This window comes from Rhyacophila brunnea, unplaced genomic scaffold (genome assembly GCF_057557595.1).
Source record: "Rhyacophila brunnea isolate RB1 unplaced genomic scaffold, BYU_Rbru_1.0 scaffold_24, whole genome shotgun sequence".
Classification (NCBI taxonomy): domain Eukaryota; kingdom Metazoa; phylum Arthropoda; class Insecta; order Trichoptera; family Rhyacophilidae; genus Rhyacophila; species Rhyacophila brunnea.
Genome location: NW_028232904.1, coordinates 9,674,838 through 9,701,932, shown reverse-complemented (window position 1 = coordinate 9,701,932; position 27,095 = coordinate 9,674,838). Strand labels below are relative to the sequence as shown.

Below are 27,095 nucleotides of genomic sequence, written 5' to 3'. Positions count from 1 at the left end.
CTGCCGAATGGCATAATCTGTTCTAACGCCATTACAATAAAGGTGATATTGCTATTAATTCCTGATGCTTTTTGTTGGGTCTGCCGAATGGTTCGGTTCGAACGGGTTCGCTCAAATGAACATTGACATTAGAAACACTGCTCTAACGCCATTAAAATAAAGGTCATATTGCTATAAATTCCCGATGCGTGATATCGCATAATGATATTGCGTGACGTCTACCTATACATGCGAATTTACTTGCTAGCTACTGTATTGAGTGCGTCGTCCATTAATAATGTCATTGGGTATGTCCGATAAGTAGCTCGTTATAAAAGTGAATAAATGTATGGAGAAAATCATAAGAGTTTCCTCATTACATCCGAGATCTCGCTATGTCCGTGATCATAATAACCGAGTTCGACTGTATTGTAATGATCAGATTTTACCGCCCGCTTTTAAAAGCTCGTCTGCATCAACCGCTAAGAAGCTTCACATGTGCTGAGAGCATTATTTGCTAGAACCACACTACGATAAAGTGACACACATTAGTGATAACCATGAAGTTTTTTTATAAAATAAAACATTATTTAGATGAAAAATCACGAAATGTCACAAATTTGATAATCCTGCATCAAACCTTTAACCTGACAAAATATTGATATTATAAAAAATATAGGTACAGAAATGTGGATATTAACTGTCTCGAGTGATTACCAGAAGTTATCGAGGGCATACTGACAGAAAGCATTAACTCATTAAAACAAATTCTGAGATAATCGCAAAAAGGACTTTAATTTTTTTTTCAAAGCGCTCTCCCACGTAGATTTTTTTATGGTTTAAAAACATTTTTTCTACATTATAAAGACTAACCTTTATGGCAAACACAATATACGACATGTTACAAGTCCTGTATTTTGTATACACAGAACGCATTAGGTCATTATCATGCTTTCTATCAGAATAAAAAAATAAAAATATGATTTAATAATGTTTCTATTTTCTCACGATTATATCCTATGCCTTTGTGCGTTTTACCAGGACGTAGAGCGTAAAATTGTATACATTTTGGCATTTAAAACAGAAAAACAGCAAAAACTGAAATAATGTGTTCTGTCAGTATACCCTCGTTATATAAATGTTTGAGAGTATGTACAATTTTACAAATGGTCTAATATCCAACAATGGCATCCGGAAATGTTACTATGTGAGTTTTATGAATTAAATTTTTTGATGACCCCGACAAAGTCAAATTTATCAAAACTGATTTAATAAAATAGGCCGGCCACGCACCACTTAAAGATGATCAATCAGAGACAAACTGCTTTACATTTAGTGGACTGGAAGGAATAAAAAGTGAGACTTGCGAGAAAAGTAGGAGAGCGGATGACCGGACAGAGTGGAGAATTTTGTCTGCCAGGCCTTCTTAATGCCAGAGTAAAAAAAAAGCACTAACACAATGTATGTTGTGAACAAACCAGAACAAATGTCAAGATGATCCGATTGATACCTGAATCGTTGCCTGACAATATGATAGTGATGACGATGGTTCAATTAATACCAACCGTATACTGAGCTTCGAAAACAGCTGATGTTTGCGGTAGTATAACTTTAAGAGTAACGAGAAAATAAGAGATTGGACCATGCAGCCTCTCGTCACACTGACAGTAAAGAAGCGACTTTGTACCTGTCGTTACGGACACCTCAAGAGAATTTCAACCCGTCTTGCCTGTTTTTTAAGCAAGTTCACATCATAAAACCAACATTTAAATTACTATAAGAGATGGTCAACGTATTACTTAGATTCCAAAGGACTGGACATCACTAATTTAAACCTAGTAACAATACATTTTATTGAATATAATTGAAAAAAATATTATTTACAACTGGGTATGTACATATTTCATAATATACTACACCATCGTTTTCCATTTTATCTGAGCATGAACATGATATTAGACCCACCTGCTGAGGCATGACGTCGCTATAGGATTGGTTTGTCGAATATCCATTTTTGAAATCGACTTTTTAATGCAGAATGATTTATTGTATCTAAATGGACCAGAACCATCCTTTTCTTTAAATTGCTATGTAATGAAAACAGCATTCATATGTTGTCAAAACAACAATTTAAATACCTCCATGTATTTAAATATAGGATAGTGAAATTTGTTTTCGTCTCCTGAACATTTGACATTTGGTCTATTCGACAAACCAATCCTACAGCGACAATGAGTCACTATGAGAATATAAACAAAATTTCAATTGATTTCCATGTAAGAGTCACCACTCATTATAACGGCTGGTCATTGCGACGCAACACAACGGTTTATTCACAGCAAATCGATCGGCTAACCACCAGATGTTTTAGATACACAGTAATCCCTTTCGGTGAGTTTATAAATTTACACAGGCGGTTTTGAAACAGGGCGTTATTGTCCTGGGGGATGAGGAAACATTTGAGAGGATATTGTCTCATTCAAATACAAAATGTGACAACTTCTTACATGTATGATTTTCAATTGATTTAAGTCTCGTAAATTTGATTTTATACAAAACCTGATTATACATTTGTGCATCCACCCATCGAATCCTAACTGATTTTGTTTCTTGGGTCCCATGCTCCAAATTTACATAAAATAATTATATTAATATCTAAAAATTTCGATACTCGACCGAATCAAAGTTTTAATTACATGTACACATATAGATATAATGTCATTCATAAAAATGTTTCAACCTTTAAAATGCGATTACATATTTACATATTCGGTAAACGTTCGTTCTATGGAAAAATGATTTGAAAGTCTACTAATTTTGTTAATTCAGACTAGCATGATTGTGAAAGTCATATGAATGAGAAGGGACATCAAGTTATTGATTAGACATAGTCTTCATCTTCGTCTCCGTGTGTGGAAGCCACGTGCCGTGCGAGGTCCTCTTTCCGTTTGAACTTGAACTTGCAGTCGAGGCACGGGTATCTGCGTATTTGGTGCTGCTCCATGTGGATTGTCCTCGCGTACTCGTACATAAACCTACAGAGAGAAAAAACCACTTGAATTAATAAACCGTATTTTCTCGATTATAAGATGCATATTTTTTCCTATATTCGTGTATTTGAATTCGAGTGGCGTTATATAATCGATGACGTGTTACAATTATTGCTATAAAATTCCGCAGTTGTGATGAATCATCACTGATTACTAGTATTGGGGGGGTCAGTTAGTCTAGTTACAATAGCCACCAGTGGCGAAGGGTGGAGGTAGGCTGTTAAAATCTGCCATAAATAGTGCATACTAAACTTTGTCAGTCAAACGTATATGTTTTTATTGAAATATGACTACAATTTACAGATGGTATTGGTTAGTTTTCAAAATTCAATTAAACCCTGCGAAAAACAAGCAACAAAAAATAATCATCTATCTATAAAATATCTAAAATTATGCAATTAAATCATACATAACTTTGGATATTTCATAGATAGAATAATAATTCTTATCTATTATAGTTTGGCGTAGGCAGGGCTTAATGAATTTAAAAAATGATCCAACAATATGTGTAATATGTATTCTTAATCCAACGAAAACAAATAAGTATGAATGAAAAAGTTTGCACAATTTTGTCGTATCGCCTAAAATATACAAATACTATTATGGTTTCGTTTAGGCAGGGTTTAATTTATTTTTAAAAACTAACCAATACCATCTGTAAATTGTGGTCTTATTTCAATAAAAACATACACGTTTGACTGACTAAGTTTAAGGTGCACTATTTATGGCGAATCTTAACAGCCTACCTCCACCCTTCGCCACTGGTAGCCACACCCTAAACATGTTTGAGTTTGAATAAATATTTTATCGCTAATTACCGTTTAAAACTTCAGCAAGAAGACTAAATTATGATGCTACATCGAAAATCGTTATTGTGTATGCAGAAGAGAACGGAAACAGAGCGGCAGGATGTAAATTTGTCATAAGTGAAACGAATATTCATCGTATTGCTATATTTTCTTGCAAAGCAACGGCTAAATGCTGGGTGCATTTTATAATCGATGGCGACTTATAATCGAGGAAATACAGTATATCAATGGTATATTTTGTACACACGTGAAAAAGCAAATAACCCTGAAATATTGTGTGAATGTGTGACACTGTGTTTTGACTATTTGGGTCTTCGAAAACTAGGGATTGCAATACCGGTATTCCAATATTTTTCGATACCGAAATATCAGTTTTAAAAATCAGACAATACCGATATATTCGGTATTGAAAGTGGAAACAAAATGTACTTACATATTAACATATATAAGGTTTAAGAGAGCTGTATTTTTTTATCTGGTCACGTCGTTCGTTTGTATAGTTATTAATAACCTCGGCCCTAGTGGCGAAAATTTCATGATGGAATAATAATTACACACTATAATGGACTTGCCTGTGCCTAATTTTGTGATGTTTATCAACTAAAGAGTATGTACCTAGTATACAATAATGAAGTGTAACGATATAAACTCGTTACCAATGGCAACACCGAACTTCACTGGCTGCGAGGAATCAACGGCCGCACCGGAGGAGGTGGGGGACGCGCGTTGGGGCGGCGGCGAGCTGCCGCACGCATCACGGACATCTTTCTCTTTCCCGTTTCTACCGTTGTGCTGGGTGCACGCGCACGGCAATGGCGTCCATATCTGCATACACGTGCCCATTTGTGATAAGTGCTTGTGGTACAATTACCGAGTATGTGAACCCAGAGACGTTGAAGTGAGAGGACATACGAGGAGGACTGTTTCAGTTCCGTCATGCAATCGCATGCGGGACTATGTAAATATTCTATAATATTCTTTTCTTCATTCTCATCATGAGTTATTAAGGTTAGGATTTATTGCTGGCGGCGAAGGCACTCGTGAGAGGATCTTTGTCCGTTTATTATCTTTGTAATCACTTTTGTATGCTGTCGCTGGATTAATATTCTGTATTAAATGCTGCCGCGTCACGGCGAACCAACTTTATTCCTCTTTCATTTATTAACCTAACTTTCTGTCAAACATATGGTCTTTTGCAGCTGTTTCCCACAAAGAAAAGCTTGCTGGCATCCACCCTGGTGGATGAAGATACCTTTTAGATTGAACTTAACACACGAACATTACGCCAGACTCCATGTGAGTCTGGGAATCCACGCCATGGGAGATGCTTCCCGGCGTGGGTTTAGCTGCTCTGAATAGTGGCAGGGTCCACCCCCTTTGAGAGAAAGAATCTCATGTTCTACACCGAAAGGTGGCAAAGGCGAGTGGACGCGAGAGCAAGGCTGGCAGGAGCACCAATATAGAATAAGTAATCCTCTTTTAGCTGTAATATAATATGTAAGTATTAGATAGCTATTTAGTTAAAGGTTGATTAAATAACATTATAAGATACAGAAGAAATATCATTTTGTTGAGACAGTGAGCAACATCATGTTTGGTTGTACTTATTACGGGATAAAAGTAAAGAAAATGCTAAGTACGTAAGTTAAGTACAATAAACTAATTAGGCGGAATTACCAGTGGGGCACATACACCTCTAAGGACACTTCATAATATAATTTTATTGAAAGATCTTTCGAAGAGAAAAGTACCAATAGTTGAACTATGTATTTGAAGACATCAGTACATCTACCATAGTTAACCTTTACATATTTTTAAAGGTTTACATACGTACATATTTAGATATTGTTGTTATAAAATATTAATATTATTTTATATCTATATTTATTGGTAGATACTTCTTTTTCCATATATTTCACGAATACCGGTATTAATACCGGTATTCAATAGGAAATACCGAAATACCGGTATTGTTATTTTCATTTAGTATTGCAATCTCTATCGAAAACATTAAGACAATACATCAGTGAAATGGCAAATAATTTTCAACTATAGGCGTGACGAAATTTTGGACTCGCTGGCATTCGGAGAGCGAACGTCGAGGTGTCACGACGACGGGGGTATTAATTCTTAAATCGTGTAAAGATGACTAAATACGATACCCATTTACTTGAAAAAGAAAACATGTCAATGAATATATTATTATTGATACTAATAGAACAATAAACAGAACATTAAATGGACGCATGTTGGATTTATATGACAAATTATATTTCATTCGTAATGCGTCATTTGCACCCGCGACCCGCAATCCGCGCATCACCTAGCCACAATCTTTTTAGACCATGCCTCAACTGAGGTATAGCCTTAACAATACATCCACACGTACAATTGTTTCATTCGAAAATCGAACTTCCTTCAAAAGTTATATTACGGAATGCATATAAGACTCCACATCCAGAGCCCAAATTCTTTAGAATAAACACTATTTTATCCCGGGCCCTACATTTGGTAAAAGATGATGAAGATACACTTACGTTCTTGGGCACAGCAGACAACGCAGTCTCCCCTTCTTCCCCTCAGCTAGAACCTCCCGCTTTTCCACCTTAATCACTGGCTTAACGTCACGCATATCTTGACCATTGGTTTTGGCATTCAGTCTTTTGTATTGATTGCTGGAGGGACAGCTATTCTTTTGGTGTGCCTTGAGGGTGAACTTGCTGAGGAAAATCTTATTGCAGGGATGGCAGATGAGCTCCGTCACAATGGGAGTCTCCCGGTGGCTGTAGAGGTGCGCTTTCAGCTGCTTCGGAGAGCTGAAATTCGCTGTGAAAGAACATAATATATATTTAAATTGAGTGGCTTTTTTCTAACAGCACAGGCATGTTTAATGCGTTCATCGTCGATTGAGGGATGGATTTTAGTCGTTCGCATCATACAATAGGAACTGAGTTATGAAAATGTAATGCATGGCATTTTGATGTTACTTTAATTTCATATGCATAACTCGACATTCAATGCATTTCAGCGTCAAGCCGCGTTGACACGATCCAAGTACACTCAAACCGAGCGCACTCAGATACCTATTCGTATTGTGGCTACCGGTAATCCGAGCGCACTCAGACGACGACATCCGATCTTAGTGAACTCGGACCGCGTTCTATTCTTCTGATCTAGCTCATATAGGAGTAGTTAGTATGAAGCTGTCTCGTACGAGTGCTCTCGGTCCGAGTGTACTCGGATTGTGTCAACGCGGCTTTAGACTATGTATGTAAGCATACCTAAGAAGAGAAGTCAATCAGATAAAGATAAAATCACCACATACAAGTACGCAGTACATCCACGATGCACCTAAAAAGTGAGAAGGCCATTATTGATGACTTTCACCTTACCCTGCCACCGAGTTAGACACACACATTTGTTTTTTCCTAATGTGCAATGGCGATTGCAAATGACCGCTTTGACTGATTGGATTTGACACGGTGGATTCGCTGCCATGCTCTATTGAGGTCTTTGAGCTTAGACTTGTCTCCCGATCAACATGTCAATGTGGCAGAGAACTACAGGACCCAAACCACATCCTCTGAGAATACTAAATAATGTGCACATAAAGGTAAGTCTAATAGGTGCTCAAGTCAGTCCAACGAGCTGTTGACCCCATCAGGTCACAAAGGCCAACTTAATTGCATTTTTTAAATTTGCAGCGTTTGCGGACGTGAAGATCTCTTCATGTAGTCTTGTATTTATTGTGTATTTAATAATCAGTCATTTCTATTTTGTTAGTTCACCATGCTCCCCTCCCAGCCCCTTGTTGTTAAAATGAGTTACATTAAAATCAGTCGAAACACACTCAAGTGCATGGCGACATTAGTTACCTTAGGCACCTGAGACTTTCCTAGACAAAAAAACTTCCGGTGCTTCAAATCAAACATAGTGTCTAGTGATATACTGGATTAAGGTGAAGCCTTTGGCTCAATTTACGATGAAATGTGACTTCAACGCCATCTAAAGGCGTCTTACCACGAATTTCTAAAAATGATTACTAAAAACTTTGGTCGATCGCAACCAGATAGCAATAAAATCTAAAATAAAATATTGAGTGTCGCCACATATTAAAAATCATAAGCTTGATAAAAATGCATTTAAATTTATTATATATTTACTTACCTATGTAAAAATATTTACAATTAATATTCACCCCATAAAATATTTACAATTCTGACATGTCTATTTGATTTGATTTAAAGTGTTTATGATTTTTTCATTTTTTTTACCGTAGTTTTTTTACACTGGCAATAAAGGGTACCTGTCCAGTTAATGAACCAGATTTTTTTACGTTGTCTATATGAATATAAATATTTTTCTACAGTAAAGTATTTATAGTAGTAAATGAACATTTAAGTTCAAATGTTTATAAGATTGAGTTTAATCTTGAACAATTGACAATTACATCGAATTTATAGAGGTGGAATAAAAAAAGGATATTAAATGAATAGCAAAACAAATGCCATTCGAAATATTATTAAACAAAATAAGGAATATACAGTCGTACTTGGGTATTCAATTCATATATTTATTGGTAATCCGTCCCCGGCGGCATCTTGTCCGATCGGATTTTATTGCTTAGGGTCGAAATGTTTTTAAACGATCAACACATTAACAGTATTTTAGCTCGGTATATCCGATAAGTTTCTCGTTATAACAGTGAAAAAAATGTAAGGAGAAAATCATATACCAAATGTCAACGATTGTTTCCTCATTACATCCGAGATCTCGCTATGCCCGAGATTGTAATAACCGAGTTCGACTGTAGTTATAATAATTATGACATAGTCGATATATAGACATCCCAATTCGTTTCGTTTCAACCATGTCCGATCCTAATGGGATCATATGGGCCTCCAGAGAGTAGAAGGTTTGTATTAACTAACTAACTATATCCGAGATAAAAATAAAGTAAGACCCGCAACGAATTGAATAAAAAAGAAGTTGGAAGTAAGAAAAAACGTAAATAAACATAGGAACAAATCTTGATAAGCAAACCCAAGGACAAAATAAGTGACAGATTTTAAAGAAATTGTAAAACATAAGAAAAAAATTTAGAATTTGAGGTAAGTGCACCACTGATTACATAATATTCTAAGATAAAGACAGAACGTTATTTCTTTGAAAAAATCTAATGTCGATTTTAACGAAAATGCAAGATAAAATAAAAGATAGTTATATTTATTTTACCTATGTTATGTAAGTGAAATGGATTCTTTACTATTTTTAGCATACTAAATTATCAACCTCCACTTTTTGATAGGATGACAGACAGTTATAATAGGCACGTAGATAATAATTTTAAGGCCGTAGACAGGAATGAACGTTCGATGGCCCAAATATAGTACAATAGTATGTACGTAATTAAAGTTAGGGTACAAGTCGGTTATCCTGGATACAGCGGCAAACACATTTTGAAAATAACCGATATACTAGATTATTTGTTAGGATTACTTAACCTAACCTAATCTAACTTAATCTAACCTAAACTAACCCAAACTAACAAATAATCCAGTATATCGGCTATTCTCAAAATGTGTTTGCCGCTGTATCCAGGATAAACATATAGAACAAAAGTTAGTGAAGTGGAAGTTTGTCGAGGCTGTTTTGATCGGGTTAATTTGTCTTTGAATAATATTGTGACTAGAAATTTTAACAATTCTTATTATTTTTAACATTGTATATTGTTCATAATTTTCGCGACTACCATGTGAATAGACGATTTTTTTTTTACTTATAACATTTTAAACACTTAACATAAATATGGATAAATTGTACAGTTACTAGACAAAGATTAAATTTGATGTGTGTCAGAAGTATCTTAGGCATTTTCACTTGTATGCTTTCTTTATATTATTATGAAACTATATTTATTTTAAAATCGCTTTATAAAAGGTAGGTACGTCAAAACAGTAATAAATATCTGAAATAATTACACAACACTATTTCAGAAAGTGGAGGTTGATATATGTAGTCCATTGACATATGCTCCAATATCGCAAACAAAATATTATTGACAGCAGAATTAACAGAGTGCTTGCTTCGTACCTGGCGAACCTTTATTTTCAATGTATGTGTGTGTGTGTGTATTTTTTAATCTATGCAAGTATTGTTTCAAAAATGGTTCGATTTATTTCCGCGTTAGCAGCACATGTCGATCAAGTATTGTCAAATATTCATTTTATTTACAATCGATTCGTTAATATACAAAAATACAAGATTAAATTTAAATAACTGGCCTAAAAATTAATAAATAATATTTTTAATAGAAACGCTAAGCGTTTTTCGCAATTAATTGCGTCTAAACCGAGATTTTTCGATTTTAATTGCATGCTTTCTAACTTCTAAATCGATGTTTTTTAAATTTGAAAAAAAAAGATATAAGGATATAATAAATTCCAATTTCCGTTTAGCGTTTCCCTAGGTAATAGATTTACGTACATTTTTATCGTAATTTTGATAATAAATCTTATGTCATTCATTCTTACCACCCGATAGAAATGTACCGAATTTGACACGTATTTTTGGTATATAGAACTCCACGATACTTCTTAATTTTTTATTTTATTTTTCTCATTACTTTTGAATATATATTTACCGATTAATAAACTTTTCTAGCTATTTTTCGATAACAACTTTACCTAGAGACATCACCTTAAGGCTGAGCGTGGTGCGGGAGAGTTTGATTTGGAGGGGTCTACGTTTGTGTTGTCACAAAAATCCACCCACTGTCAAGACTGCATCAAACTTAGTTTTAATACTGTAAAATTTGTCGCGCCTTGTTATAAATGGTAACCAAATGCCCTAAAACGTCAAACACAATGCCAAGATCCCATTACACATGACACTTGCAAGAGATCTCTGCCATGCATTGAAGAGGTACTGGAAAAACCAATACACTTGAGACGACAAAAAAATTGTTAAAAGAAGTTATGACTCACCTTGTTGGCAGACTATGCACTTGAGATCAGGTCTGATGGGTAGATGGACAGAGCGGTGCAAGGTGAGTTCGTCAAAGCTGACGAAGGACATGTTGCATACCTCGCAGACCAGCGGTTCTCCATACGAATGAGACCTTATCACATGTTTCTGAAATAAAACAGGTTTCCACACAACTGATTTATTTACTATCGTATAAATCTATGTACACGAACCGTATCTATTACAATCCTAATACGACTGAAGTAGTGACTGACTAGCAGAAGTCGGCAGAAACCGCAGGACTTCGGCCCATGCTCCATAAAGCAAATGCAGGGAACACAAAAATAATGGGAAGTGGGTTGCCTTCTGGGTGAGGCTGTAACAAAATTTAAATTTCGAGTGTGGAGAAATAGATAAACTTAAACACGTGTTAAGGAATATGTTACTTTCATAATATGCATCAAAGTTTGTCAGGCAAAGGACACTCTTTTTATTTAGAACAAGGTTTTATGGCCCGACGATCTTCACAAAGTATTAATAAGAATCCTGCTTCAAAGCATTGGTCCATGGCAACTGGCTTTCACATTTCTATCTTATTACTCTGTTCTGTGAGCCACACGCGTCTACTGTAAAAAAAAATTTAATACTATGTGGTATTCAAACTGTGCGCCGCATCACCTTTTTCTTTTTACCTTTTCGACAGCTCTGGACGAAATCTTTCACACTTTTGTTCTGGACAGAATGAAAATAATTGGCAAAAAAAAAAACTAAAGTTTCTACACACTGAAAAAATGAAAAAGTTTGAAAACCACTACAGTGTATAGAATGTGTATGTAAAATGTAAAAAATATCCAGGAATTTTAATGAATCGTATGCAGTCTACCTTCAGTGTTTTCCTGGTCTTGAAGACCTCAGAGCAGAGAATGCAGTGTGTGAGGACGGCCTTGTGAAGCTTCATGTGTCGGTACTTAGCGTACTTGGAAGCCAAGGCCAGACCACAGTGCTCGCACATCAAGTCCGATGTCTCTTCACCCAACATTTTAGCTGTGTTGACGTTCGACGCATACGACATCAGTTCGTCCTACAATCGAAAAAAATTGGTTGCCAGTTACATAACAACTTATACTACTTATAATTAATTTGCAGAAAACTCCTGACTATAATGCAGCCGGAAGCTGGAAAGTTCTTCCTGAGATGCTCATAGTAGTGATTTGAAGGTGGCTTCTCATTTGTTATGTCTTGGTATTAGTGGCGAGGGGTGGAGATAGGCTGTTAAGATCGACATAAATAGTACATCCACAATGGCCGCGCGGCTTACGTATCGGACTATAGGGTCCCAGGTTCTGACATATACACATATTGTTTTTCAATTTGTGTTGAGTCAGAGCACGGACCTAATAGGTTGAGCAAGTGGCTGACATCCATTTCTCGTAAAAACAACGTATATTAATATAAACCTCCACCCTGTGGAGGCCCATAAATTATAATCTTATTAGGATCGTACATGGTCGGAAAATAGTTCACACTAAACTTTGTCAGTGATACTTATTTGTTTTCGTTGAACTAAGAATACAATTCGCAGATGGTGCTGGTTAGTTTTTAAAATTCAATTAAACCCTGCCTAACCAAACCAATATAGTTGCATAATAGCGGCAAAAGTAGTGCACACTTTTTCAGTCATACTTATTTGTTTTCGTTGAATTAAAAATACATGTTGCAGATAGATGGTGGTTAGTTTTTTTTTTAATTCCTTAACCCCTGCCTGACCAAACTATAATCGATAAAAAATATTTTTCTATCTATAAAATATTTAAAATTATGTATGGTTTAACCCTTAATCAGGCCCCAGTAACCCATCGCAGCAATTAGTTGTTATTCCAGTGGGATCAAATCGAATACAGTCGAACTCGGTTGTTACGATTACGGACATAGCGAGATCTCGGATGTAATGAGGAAACATTCGTTGACATTTTAGTTTATGATTTTCTAAAAACATTTATTCAATTTTATAACGAGCTACTTATCGGATATACTGAGCAAAAAAAATCTACAAAAATTTTCTTAAATTTTGTTAATGTGTCGATCATTTAAAAATATTTTCGATGCTAAGCAATAAAAACCGACCATAGACCGATGCCGCCGGGATTGGATTACGTTTATGACACTAGTTAAGTGCCGAGCCACACCAGGCGACTCTGGTCGGCAGACCAGTCGCCGAGACCAGACCGATGCATGCAGTTATATGGAGCATGCCACACCTGGTCGCCCAGTAATCGCGCAAGCAATAAAGTTGCGCGATCAGTAAAATCTCGTTCGTGCGCTCGGTCTGGTCTCCCGGTCTCTCTGGTCGGGCGATCAGTAGCGATGTATGAAAACATATAGCTATGTATTGAGCGCTGCCACACTAGGCGACCAGTCGCCGGCAGCCACGCCGCATTTTTTGCATAATTGCGTATACATTCATTATTATTATTATTATTGGCTGCCTCTCTGGTCGCCGGCAAGTCGCCCGGTGTGGCTCGGCTCTAAGTGTCTAAGTACCTAATTGATGTTTTCGCCGACAATATTGAAAAAGTATCCACGCCAGGAAACTCAGAAATAATGGAAACTGAAATACTTAACGGGTAAGGCGATAGCAGGTAACCGACTCGAGTAACGAAGACGGCAATTACGCTCATTTAATGTTGGTGTATTACACACTATTGCACGTGCATAATGCGTGCTTCATTTTCGTAGGACACTCACACATTCAAAAACCCTGTATCAACATGCGGCATATTGAATATAGCCTATCAGTATTCTATTTATTATCTGTTCTGTGATCCACGATATGGTTGAAATTTCATGTAAATAATCCAAGCTGAAGTCAGTAGGTACCTACCAGCGTTCATTACAATAAACAATTTCTTTTGTAGTTTATGAATGCCATGCTTGTTTCGGGGAAAAATTCTAATTGTGTATTTTTGTTTGAATTGCGACTTTTTGTGTTATGTGACCGCTAAAATAACTATTCTCTGATATAATGAGTAATGCTTATAACAAGCAAATTCAGTCGGTGCCATCTTCCTCGTAATAACCGAGCTCGACTGTACATGTAAGTACATTTATGAAATTTCAGAAAATATACAAAAACCTATAAAAAAATCTATGTGGGATCTATTTTCCCATTAGAGAAATGTGTGACATAATAATATACAGTGTGGTATATATAACAATAGCCTGATATTTTTCAAAATGAAACAAGATATTATGTTTGAATATTTATTACAATCACCGAAAATATAAAAAATTAGGAAAATATTAATTATGGAAAATTTCCATACATGGAGTTTCACGCATAATCACATTTATATTACAACTATGTACAAACAAGAGAGAATTAGAAAATATTAATGGAAAATTCTCATACATACAGTTCCACACAAAATCACATTTATTACAAATCAACTATTAAAACAGAACTAGAAAAAAATTAGATTAATTTTGTTATGGAAATTTTCCACACTTACAGTAAGTTGTGATTATATTGAGACGCACATCACGTACTATCATGTGACGTCACAGTAAGCTGCCGCTACAGGAAAAAAGTGTATAACATCGTTTTTCTTGGTGTTAAAAATATTATCATACTGATGCTCCCATCCCGTAGCACATTTAGAACCTTTAAACGAACATTGCCAGTTAGCAAAATCTGCCGAAATCACCAGAACAATGAGGTCACCTCACGTTGTACCGCATTGCATTGACACCCGCATGACTTAATGAACGTTTTTTATCATTTTCTACATGCCTACATATTTTCGATTCATGCCAAAATTGCATTTTTTGTTTTTAGCGGTTGGCACTATGTATTTTCTATAATAATGTCGTCTATTATCTATGGTCTGCAGGTTGGGTTCTGTTCAAAATATTATCTATGGATGTAATATCGCAAGTAATTTTAACGTACGCACACGTACAAACTGTTAAAATTACTTGAAATTAGCATGAATAATAATTCAAAATACTAATACATTAGAGTTGGCACGCTCCATCATTGAATTTACAGACGTGGTGATCGTTCAACATGGAAAAATGAAAATCACTATTTGAGAAACAATCCATATCTTCTAAATGAAAACCGTGTCCATTTGAATCATGGAAAGAAAACAAAGAATATTCGGAGCCACTGCTTCTGGTTTTTTCATTTGCGTTTTACAGTAGTTTTAGTCTGTCTGTCTTTTCTATATTGTAGCAGCATTATCTAAGATTCAATTTTCGTTACTACTTCTTCCCCTGTAACGACTCGCTTCTTTTTAGGTAATAACTTCAGATGGATGTTGTTTTATTGTTTGTAAAAGTAAATCTTCAAATGTTGGACACACAGAACCATTTTCTTTTGCTAAATTATCATGTGAAGAAGGTGATGTCACTGTATTATGTAGTGAAGAAGTTGATGGTGTTGCATAGTCCCGCTGTATAGAAGAAGGTAGTACACGAACGATTTCTTCTGAAGTTGAATCATGAATGAATTCTCGTAGTGCTTTCCATCTCGCAAGTGCTGCTTTATCAAACTCACATTCTTTAACAACGTTAGCGTTGAATGGATAAATGCCTGCGTTCTTGAATCCACTGATTATTATGGATCTTTCCAAAGTCGTCCAAGTTTTAGCAACTAAATCTGAATTTTTTTTTTTCCGAAATTTGGCGAGATGTTTATGCCTTTGCCATTTGGTTCTTTGATAATCCCATTCTGCTTTTAATGAACAAAAACAGCTAAATTGAGAGGTTGCAGTAGGTGACTTGTACGTGGTGGTAATTTTAAAATAGTCAATGAGTTTTCTAAAGCCAACTTCATTTACATGAGTTGAATGTCCATCATAAATTAGTAATACGGGTCGTGCTTCTCCCAGTTGTGGAATGAAAGTATTTCGTAGGTAATTTATAAACACGGAAGTATCCAAATATCCATTTACCATAGCTGCATACATCATTCCAGAGTATGATAGGTGTTTATCAGATATCCGCTGACCACATATATTTTTTCCTTTAAAAGTTATAAGCGGTGGAGCTTTCCCTCCATCAGCATTGACGGCTGATAGAACGGAGACATTTTCTCTGGCAGAATCACTTGTCGTCCTTGCACAAGGTTTTCCTTTGGATCCCGCCACTTTTGTTTTTGTGGGATCTGTACATGAATTTGTTTCGTCAAGATTCCAGATTAGATGAGGTGTATCATTCAGTTTTAATTCATTCACTGTTCTTTCAAGCAATTCAAAATATTCATGTATTACGAAAGGATCAGTTGCTTTTTTTTTAGACAATTCAACAGCCTGTGGCTTTTAAGTAGACAAATTGTGCTGTGCTGAAATTTTTTTAAACCACGCATGTCCTGGTATATTGTTTTTAAAGGGCGTCTTCAAGCCATTTTTGATAGTAAAATCAGACACTAGACTTAATATTTGCTTTTTTGCCATACCTAAACCCCACTTCTCCAGGGTTTTTAGCCCCATGGCTAATAGGAATTGCCAGACTTCTTCCAAAGCTCGAGCTCAATACACCCCGTTTGCCATGAAGATGCGAGTGTAAGGTGGGCTTTGGTATTTTATATACTTTACTGGCTTTCGACATCGTAATGAGGCCAGTCTTAATCATTTCAAATGCCAGATCAAGGTCATTTTTAGTATAGGAACTTTCACTTGTTGATTTCCTAATGTAATTGCTTACCATGGTGTTTATTATATTCTGTAACAATACAAAAATATATATCAATAATTAAAACATACAAGGCAAGTGTGAACGCTCATCCACACTTGCCTAGGTATAAAATTCACTCTTGCCCTCTGTATTTTAAAAGGGCAAGTGTAAACACCTTTGTATTTTCTAAAATATGGAATAAATTAACAATTCCATTAGCACACACTATAAAACAACTCTTATTACAATCGAATAATAATATATAATTTCACTCACCTTCCAATATCACCATAAAAAAGTATTTTGTTCAGAGCTTTGTTAACTTAGCATCACGTCAAAGGAGACCTGTCATTTCCTTAAAATCGGTAAAGTAGATTTCTACCACAATTTTATTTAAGGTAAAAGAATATATTAGGGTTAGAAACCACTAGATGTCACTGCCTACAAACATTAAATAACGAAACTACAGACATTGTTTACACTTGCCCTCCGTTCACACTTTGCCGAGTCTATCTTATGTTAGATATTTTATAGATAAATGAATATTTTTTTTTGTCTATCATCTACTATGGCTTGGTATAATTGAATTTTAAAAACTAACAGACACTATCTACACATTGCAGTCTTAGTTCAATAAAAAAAAATACACTTTAGTGTGCACTATTTATGTCGGATCTTAACAACCTATCCCACTCTTCGTCACTGCTCGGTGTATACACGCAAGAATGTGGAGTCTTTTAAAAATATCAGCATCATCATCATCAGCCGGGATCGATCCACTGCTGGATGAAGACCTCCCCTAGCGCCGCCTTCTGCTGTTATCGGTCCCTAATTCTTCACTGTCGTGTACAACCAAGAAATTTATGAGTTTGTTGATCCAACAGGTTTTAGTGCAGGCATCACTATGACGGCATTTGTCCAGCGGTTGTCAACTCGTCGATTGACACATCTAGCACATTGCCTTGTTAGCGACCTCTATCACGTTGCATACTCTTGTCTGCCTCCTTACCCCACGGCTTCTTTTGTGGAATCTCTGCACTCAGCCCAACATGCACTTTTCCATGCCCCGACACGCTACTCAAAGTTTTTGCATTTCTCTTACATTACGGTTCCATGTTTCAGCTGATGGACAATACGTATGACAGTGGCGAAGGGTGGAGTTTCGCTGTAGGATATCTGACAAAAATAGTGCACACTTTGACAGTCATACATCAATTATTTGTTTTCATTGAACTAAGAATACAAATTGCATATTATATATAATTATTATATCCTGAACCAATCCGTAATAGATAAAATTTATAGATAGTAGAATATTTTAAATCTATTATGGTTTGGTTTAGGTAGGGTTTAATTGAATTTTGAAAACTAGCCAACACAGTCAATGAAAACAAAATTTGTTTTCATTGACACAAAAATGTGCACTATTTTTTTCAGATCTCCGCTGAGATATTAAGACAAAAATGGACACACATCCAATAACGTATTTACCTCGGTGGGTTTGACATCTTCATCATCTTCGTGCCCATTGAGATACGGATATGGGACAACGTTGAAGTGGGGCGAGACATTTTCATCGCGATCGCTTTGCTCATGGGTATCCATGTCCGTCAGAGTTTCCGCTTTGATTTCATTCTCCGTCTGTGTGCCGTTCTCTGGAAACATTAACATCATTGAATCAATTGACTCATAGAGAGGTGTAACATTTTGTAACACTCTATCTGTCATTCAAGTAGAGATGGCTATTTTCTCATTGAATCAATACGATAACACAGTTCAAGTATACCTACATCGATAATTAAATCATGATAATAGCATTCCAGACCAACATAATATGCGAATGGGATGATTGGACCTGGACCTATGTCAGTCAGGTAAGGGATTCAACAATATTTCATGAAATGGCATCGATCATGAGATGAATTTTGGTCGATCACACAATAGGCTCATATTTAGTCACGAAAAGTATACATTCAGTTGTAATATAATATAATTACGTGTCCGGAAATTTTTACATACGCAATTGGCTCTATCACGCTTCACTATCACTATTCACCATGAGATAGATGGCCGTATAGTATAAAGATCACATTTATGTCATTAAATATAATAAAGCGAGGTTTATGGCTATTACAAAAACCCATATTTATGGTGTAAAAATATGGGTTTAAAAATTTTTGTGATAAAACGAGCCAGTTTCCAATTGCTCTAGAGCAGTGGTTCTCATGTGCGGCCGCCAGAGGATTTTGCTGCGGCCACCAGCGCTTTACAGAATAATATTTCAAAAATTTATTTATAAAATTATGAAATTGGTTGAATACACATGATTTATCTTAAATTTCTTTCCACGCTCAAATGATCCATAATGACATGTGTTTTTGTGATGAAATCATGTGTGAAATAGTCCGTTTCTGAGAATAAAGTCAATTCAAAGAATTGGCAATAATTACTTTATTAATATTGTCGATTTTTCTTACTACTCTATACTGTGAAAGATAATTCAGTGTAATGCACTTCATAAAAAATAAATATCGTAGCCAGTTAACAGATGTAAACTTAGAAACAGCCATGTGGGTCCCCAATTGGAAAAAAGGAGTATTGAGGAATTTCCATTTGCATTATTTTTAAATAAATAGATATGCACGAAAATGTTCAAATGTATTTTATTAAATGGACTTATCTATAAATAAATTGATCAATTTTTTTAATAAATAAAATATGGCTTTAATTTTTAATCACAACAAAAGTGAAATTTGGTGCGGCCACCGGACGTTTCCATAGAATTGTCAATGTCAATTGTGCGGCCACAGTTAAATTTCACGTGAGAACCACTGCTCTAGACGCATATAATGATGTCGTGGCTTAATTCCTGCATCAGCTGAATCCTATAAGTGTGGGCCAAGATCAAGAGTGTCAATTGTGACCGACGATGAATCAATAAATTTGGATCTTCTCTTAGTAAGCACATGCCTTTCACATGACGTGATATTATATAATTTAGAATGTGTGGTATGAAATCTACCCACAGTTCGACGATGGCTTGCACCATAAAAATCACGAAGTTGTCTATAAGTTGTGCAAATCGACGACTGATTTTCAAAGTAAATTTATACAATTTGGTAGCGTTGTTCAAGCGTGACTCTATTCGTAATGATTTGCCTGACCATTCTGATCATGAATTTCAAAAATTAGCGCAATGGGTCAGCTCGGTTTAATAATTAGTAGTAAGTAGTAAAAAAGTAAAAAGTAAAGATACAATCTTAATTTACTTACCAACAGTACAACTGTCATCCAAAAACTCCATCGACACACCATCATCAGAGTGAGGTTCCTGTTTTATTTCATAGTCGTCCAGCATTTCCTCCTTCACAAGAATGTCCGGATCAATTGTTACGGATCCATTGTGACTCAATTCAGAAGAATCGTTCACTTGGTGCGACTCAATCAATCGAGTCGACTCGTCAAATCGATCTGATTCATTCAATAGATGTGACTCATTGAGAGACGTGACATTGGTGATCTCCAGGCTGATATGCATCGCAGAGGACACTTCAAGATCTGGACTCTTCAAATTGTCTCGTATTGATTTGTCAACACTTTCATTATCTGCTTCACTCCTGTTTTTTAATGGTTGTTGATTTTCAGTTGTATCAGTGAGTGTGTCATCTTTATTGACGAGGTGAATGGCGTTACGTATTGTTTGGTCGCTCGTACGTGCTTTCCTGATGAAGGATTGTGCATTGCATAAATCTCCGTAGCAACCGCCACATATTGTTTCGGAAAAATTGTCATCTTTTATTAGCTGTGAAATAATAATAACAAAATCACTACTAGCACATATCATTTATTGCTTCAAAGGTTGTATCCCAGAGAAACTATAGAGGACTTATAAGAAAAAAAAGCTTAAAAATGGTATTGCGAGAGAAAGACAAAGAAATCTTTGCTCGAACCAAGGCCGTCTATAATTCGGCAGCGGCACTAAATGGCGAGTTCCGATGGAAGAGCTAGTTACTGCATAACTTCGAATGCCATGTGATAACTTGAAGATGATTGAAAATAATTGCATGTTTCGTAAATATTAATAAGCGAATTACAATTTTTTTTCAATATAAAAGAATTTTCTACAAACTGTTTACCATATTGCATTCAAAGTATAAGCAATAACTCGCACTACACTGCCCTTCTTAGGAAGAAAGCAGTAACTGACTCTCACATACTTTCGAGATAAATGACATAATGTGTTTTTTCTCAAACTTTAGTACTGTGAATTAATAAAAAACGGTTGTAATTCTTATTAGTAGGAAGTTAAAATACAAACAAATTAATAATAAACAAGCAGTAACTGCAATGAATATGTGCAATTACTGCCTTTTTGCTAAAAAAAATGTATTATTTTAGAATAATGACTATTTTTTCACTAAGGATTTTAACGGTACTTTATTGATAATACTGATTTTAAAGTGAACAGAATATATAGCTTTCAAAATTCTCTAACGGATGGCATTCATAACTCAATTTCACAAATTTTGCAAGTTACTGCCTTCTTCCTAAGAAGGGCAGTACAATTGAAATTCACAATTTTGTGCCACAGCGTTAGCTTGAACCCTTGTTTGGCAGGAAAAGGTTATTTAATTGATAGGTAGGTCTCTCTCAATGGGACGTCTAGTAAAGCAGCCATCGAATGCACAACAAAGTTTCTTAATTCAAAATTATTCTTTTAATTTTGCAAAGGAAGTCCGTTACCCGAATGGGAATGCCTAGCCGCTGGAGCAACATTGAGTGTCTGAAACTCAACACTGTACTGGATTAAAACCAAATGCTGCCTATGCAACGCTTATATTGTGACAGTGCTGGTTTACGGTAGCGAATCATAGCACCTTGCAAAGGCTCAGAGCAAGCTTATACTGATCATTGAGAACACATGGACACTGGGTGCGCGGTGGTATGAATAACAAGGAGATAAGAGAGTGAACCAAGTAGCCTCTCATTACACTGAGAGTGAAGAGGCGACGTTGGACCTTGCGCGGCCACGTGCTGCGGATGCCTGAAGAGAACTTCAATCTGGCTTCCCTATTCTTCAAACCAACCGGATTCCAGCATCCTGGAACGCTGCTTAATACTATCTACAGATTCTATATGGCGGAGCTAAGGGATGAATGAACTGAAGAAATGACGGAAGATGATAGGGATATTTAGAGCCGCCGTGTGGTATCTATATGCTCCAGCAAAGTTATCGCGGTTTTCTATCAATAGTTTCGTCCTAGGACAAATATTCAATGAAATCACTTATTTTTTAAGTGAAAACTAAGAGTTTTTGAGTCGTTTTTTTGTAATGTAATTTTACTAAGTATTACAATTTTATTTTAATCAAATGTGTGAAAAAATTTGATGTGAATTGACATCCAGCATCCTTTCTTCGCCAAACATCAATATTGAGTAGGTCTTGTAAATGTCCCACGGAAGTAAACAGTTCTAAAATATTGCGATAATTTAATAAAATTTCCAAGTGAATCAAAATACCAGTACGATATTGTATTACTTAACCGGTTCTAAGCCTTCAGCGAGCTATCTCGCTCTGTGAAGCCGTGATCCAAGCCAGGGCACACATACAAATTTGACGAGTTATCTCGTCCGACTTTAAACTCAAATTACTAGCCACTGTCGATTGATTTGCATAATCTAAAAAATTAAACACACAGTGACTTCTGTTTGAATAATTATGAAATGAGGCGTCTAATTCCAAAAAGCGATAAGTCCACATTTAGTCAAAATCGAGAAAAAAATACGCACGTATTCTTTGTATAATTTTACACAATATGTATTGATCTATAATTTCCAAAATGCGACATAACCCTTCGAAAAAAAATATTTTAAGTATCGATTTATTACAAAAAGCGCCAAGTCCGTGTTTCATATTATTTAAAGCTTGGTTGATTTCGCGCATGTTTAAGTCGGTTGACAATAAGGGAACGTTCAATATTGAAAAGGGCGTCTCCCATGCTGTAGCATCTGGTAAACTCATGACAGTGCCACGGAAATATGTGCCTTATGCGGAGTAAATGAAAAAGTGAAGTACAAATAGCGCTACGTCCAATTTTATTTTGCCTATATTTATTACATTTAAGCCGGCTCGCACATCACAACTCGCCTCGTGTGCCTTACCGCCATAAATCAAATTTTTCGAGAACAGGCAGCCAGTGTGACAGTTGCGCGTAGCCTTCGAAACGTATTGATATTTCAATGCGGCGATCGGCGAGCCGGTATAGGAATGACCAATTCGCATGTGTTTCTTTGTGACTTCGACCCTCCGACTCGGAGCCCGAGAAGGATGCAACATGTCGAATGCAACAGCCAGATGTTTTTTTCAGACGAAACAGTTGCATTCGGTCGATCTGCGAAGCTCCATTTGGCAACACGTGTTATGTTGTTTCGTTTAATAACGATGAAGTCACATCGACGTATTCGACACGTTTTTAGGCGAGACGAGTTCCAATGTGCGAGCCAACTACGAGTTTATCGGCTGAAACAAATTGCCATTTGGTTCTAATTTTGACATAGAATACAACGGAAAAAATAATCTCACGTTAAAACAAATAATTGAAGCTTGAAACATAAAAACGTTGTTTTCCGAAAATATTGAATTGTGGACTTGTCGCTTTTTGTAATTAGACGTCTCAAATACTAAGCCACTAATTATCGGTAGTACAGCGATTGTAGTAAGAGCTTCGCTCTACATTTAACGTGTGCCGTTACAAATCTGCGGCCTGTCAGATACTGCCATAGTAATATCGTGAGGCATAGAAAAGTCATGTCTTTAGCAGTGACCGAGTTGTGGTAATTAACTGGTCAGCAGTGAATGTGCAGATAGATAATTCTCACTTTTATTTCTTAGATATTTCTATGCAAACTTTGACATTGTGTTTGCCTTGATTTACAAAAAAAAAGGTAAATATGCCGCAGATGTCCACATGAGCTTTTATATTTTTTTTTACGAAAACAGTTTATTCCATGTAGACCCACGATGGTCGTGCGGCTTAAGCGTCGGCCTATCGCGTCGTGGGACTCAGGTTCGAATCTTGGGTCTGGCAAGTACACATATTGTTTTTTCAATTTGTGTGAGTCTGAGTATGGACCTAATAGGTTGAGCAAGTGGCCGACATCCATTTCTCATAAAAACAAAAATCTGTTAATACACACCTCCACTCTGTGGTGGCCCATATGATCTTATTAGGATCGGACATGGTCAGAAAAAAAGACAATTAAGTATATTAAATACCTTTTTCTGTCGGCACAGATGCTTTTCGATCCAATAATTGTTAATTTAAAATTTGAAATTTTCATACATTCTGATGCATCATTATCACAAACTAAAATTATAGAGTCTTTTTACTGGTTCTCCGCCACCGGCGGCTGTCATCTGTCAGTAAGCACAGTGTTGCCAACCGAACTATAATTATAGTACATTTTGGTTCGCGTACTATTCGAAAAGTTACATTTTCGTCCGCGTACTATTAAAAAAGTATAGTACGTCAAAAATACCACAATTATGAAAATTTTTATTATTTGAATTCGCCGGTTTGGTTAGAGGTGTGAAGCGAGGGACGGTGTATAATATAAATAATATAAGATCTCAGTGTGCGATATTAGTCTATGGACGTGGTTTTGCGTTGTATACCTACTCTAAAAAACTAACGTGATAGTTAATGACGGCGACCGGTGTTAGCATTTTTCGGTCGTAAGAGCATCGGGCATCGGAATTTCTCGAATTCTCCATTATGTTTATGTGACAAACAAATAACTTCCATTTTCTACACGTCCTATAATTTTTGCCGAAATACTATAATGGCTTGGACCACGTACTATAATTCGATGACAAAAAGATAGCTAAAATTCAAAATGGCGACTGACAGATTACGATGACGGAGAACCAGTAAAAAGCACCAAATTATATTATGTTATATTAGATAGCGGTGGGTTAGGGTAGGTTAGGTTTGGTCTAAAAAGAAAGTTATAAAATCTCATGCGGGCATCTGCGGCACTATTATCAAAAAAAAAACCTGTGAGGATTGCATAAACAATTAATATAAAAGAATATTAATTGTTATGAAAAATAGTATGTCGAAACCCTGAAATTTTTTGTGCTTCACTTAATTTCCCTCTTGTGTGGTTAGCTATTAAATAATTTGATTAAATATTAACCGTAAAAATGAATAAATTCAACTACCACTATCCGACAAAGACAATAATAGCTCTAATAGCGCATTATATGATCTTCACCAGTGAAATATTCATTATAAAAGACGAAAGAATTGGATCGTGATACCTGGATATGAGTAACATCTGTCAAAACATCAGCTAAGCAGCCCTCAGGGTCTGGATTTTCAGGTAGTTTCATATAGAGATTCTTCGCCGCATCAGCCTCGCAGTCAATGAGACAAGTGCGACATGTCACCATTGTAATACTGTTACAAAACCGTCTGTTCTATACCATGTCACAAAATTGTTTACAAATACTTAACCTGAAATAGATGCAATAACTTGAAATACACCGACGATACATAGCATTTGACGATATATAAACGCGTCCGAGAATGTCTTTGATCATGTCTAGTATATTTTCATTCATAAAATGTTGTTACAAGACTAGAATTAATTATTTTACCGAACGCCAAAACGAATTTCGCATCATATTATTGACATGCTAATGACATTCTCGATTATCCATCGCTAACCACAGACAGTGAAAGAGCCTGGCAGTCTCTTGTCAAAAAATGGAACCATTGAAAAATAACCAATTTATTCAGCTAAATTATTTATCCCACAGAATGCTTTCTTCCAAGATCATTCCAATGAAACTGTATAAATTTCTGTAGCGATGCCAATTTACAAAGGCTGTACATAATTATAGAAAGGCACATGCAAAATAAAAAAAATAATCACAACGGAATATTACTGAATGACATATTTTATTGTCTATGACTATTATCAAAAAATCACGAAATTTACAATATCCTGCAAAACTTTTCATTAAAAACTTCAAGATTTTCGAAAAATATTGATGTACTTACTGAGAATATTTATAACGCGTACGTGTTAATTTTTAATATTTCAACGGCGGTGCTGAAACCCTTTCTACTTTATTGTGGATAGATTGATTCATAGACTATAGAGTATAATACTTTAACATTTCTTGCGAGGCTGTTAGGTGAAAATAATTGTGAGGCTGCTAGATTTTTTTAGAAAATTAATAATGTATTTAAGATAGTCAATAACGAATACACATTGGTGGTTTTTTTTTTTCATTTTTATTTTAAATACGAAGAAAGAAGCAATATAGTCAAATCAGTGTTGCCAACCGTACTATAATTATAGTATTCGTACTATAATTTTCGTCCGCTTAGTATGTACCTACAATATAAAACAGGTATAGTACGCCCAAAATACTGTAATTTCCAAAGAGATTGGAAGACTGGGGAGAGGGAACACGCCATCATTTATGTACTAAAAAATACGAATCGGAGAAAGTCAGTTGGTAATGTTGGCATTCTGGAGCTAGTACCTACTTGTTCGTGTGGTAAAACAACATGGCGGATATAATATTGTTATTCTCTCCATGTTGAAAGAAGTAAGATATTTTCGTCGACATTTTAAGTAAAAAAAACCATGGCCTGCTGCAGTGCAATAGGATGCAAAGCCAAGAGGAATGCCGGCGTATCTTTTCACAGGTATTTATAATAATAATATTACATTTTTCTCTACGTTTATTGACAAATAAGTGTTGTATTACTTTACGTTATTATTCGGTAAAAAAATGTTTATTAATGGAAGAATACAAATGAGTAACAGCATTTCGGAACAATATGCACACTATTAATTATTTATACATTGATAGTTTTTCCTAAAAGATCTTTTACAATAACAATTCACACTTTTACATCAAACGTCAAATGGTTGTTTATTGCGAAAAATCCAGGGCCGTATGCATAATATTATTTTGAACCCAAAATATACGATGTGTTTTTCAAAGTAAAAACTGTTAGTGCTAGTTAATGACATTCATTATTTACATAGATTTTATATTTCATTTCAGAGTTAAATATATTTTAAAGAATACCAAACAAAAAATTGTATTTATATGAAGTATGTAATGGAGTATATGTAGCAATTTTATAATGTTATATAAATTAAATTGTTTCAGATTTCCGAAAAATGAAGTTCTTCGGAAATTGTGGATTGATGCAGTCGGGCGGGAGAGCTGGGTGCCATCCAAATATTCACTACTGTGTGGGAAGCATTTCTCGGAAAGTGATTTCATCAGAGGCGGTCACATTATCCGGCTGAAAGAGTTTTCAATACCATCGATATTATATATTAATGTACTTCAGGTGCGGTAAACACTTTGTGCATTTTACTATAGTTTAATGAAATGATATCTCTATAACAACTTGCCTAAAGTTCCTTTTGAAAATTTTGCAAATAAAATTCATGTATTTCTTTCAGTCAATGCCGAAGGTTCACAACCCGCCAACACTGGAAAAGATGGATGTTGACGTTACCTCTGATGATACATCGAAAAATAGCGCTCTACCAGCAACTTCATTTGGTTCTCCCTGTA

General features: G+C 35.6%; 1 protein-coding gene across 2 annotated transcripts; it reads right to left on the bottom strand.

Moving 5' to 3' along the window:
• Nucleotides 1-788: 788 nt before the first annotated feature.
• On the bottom strand, nucleotides 789-25,657 carry LOC147069013 (uncharacterized). 2 transcript variants are annotated; one of them, XR_015071271.1, is made up of 9 exons: nucleotides 25,549-25,657; nucleotides 24,804-24,999; nucleotides 19,754-20,282; nucleotides 17,972-18,135; nucleotides 11,688-11,885; nucleotides 10,825-10,972; nucleotides 6,376-6,664; nucleotides 2,220-3,014; nucleotides 789-1,963 (listed from the first exon to the last, which is right to left on the bottom strand). XR_015071271.1 is itself a non-coding variant. In XM_085951614.1 (8 exons), the coding sequence occupies exons 2-8, from the start codon at nucleotides 24,933-24,935 to the stop codon at nucleotides 2,861-2,863; spliced, it is 1,614 nt and encodes a 537-aa protein (XP_085807740.1). In that variant the 5' UTR covers nucleotides 24,936-24,999; nucleotides 25,549-25,657; the 3' UTR covers nucleotides 2,211-2,860. The 2 variants fall into 2 exon arrangements, 1 of the variants encoding a protein (XP_085807740.1); XM_085951614.1 differs by lacking the exon at nucleotides 789-1,963 and having other exon boundaries at nucleotides 2,211-3,014.
• Nucleotides 25,658-27,095: the final 1,438 nt, after the last annotated feature.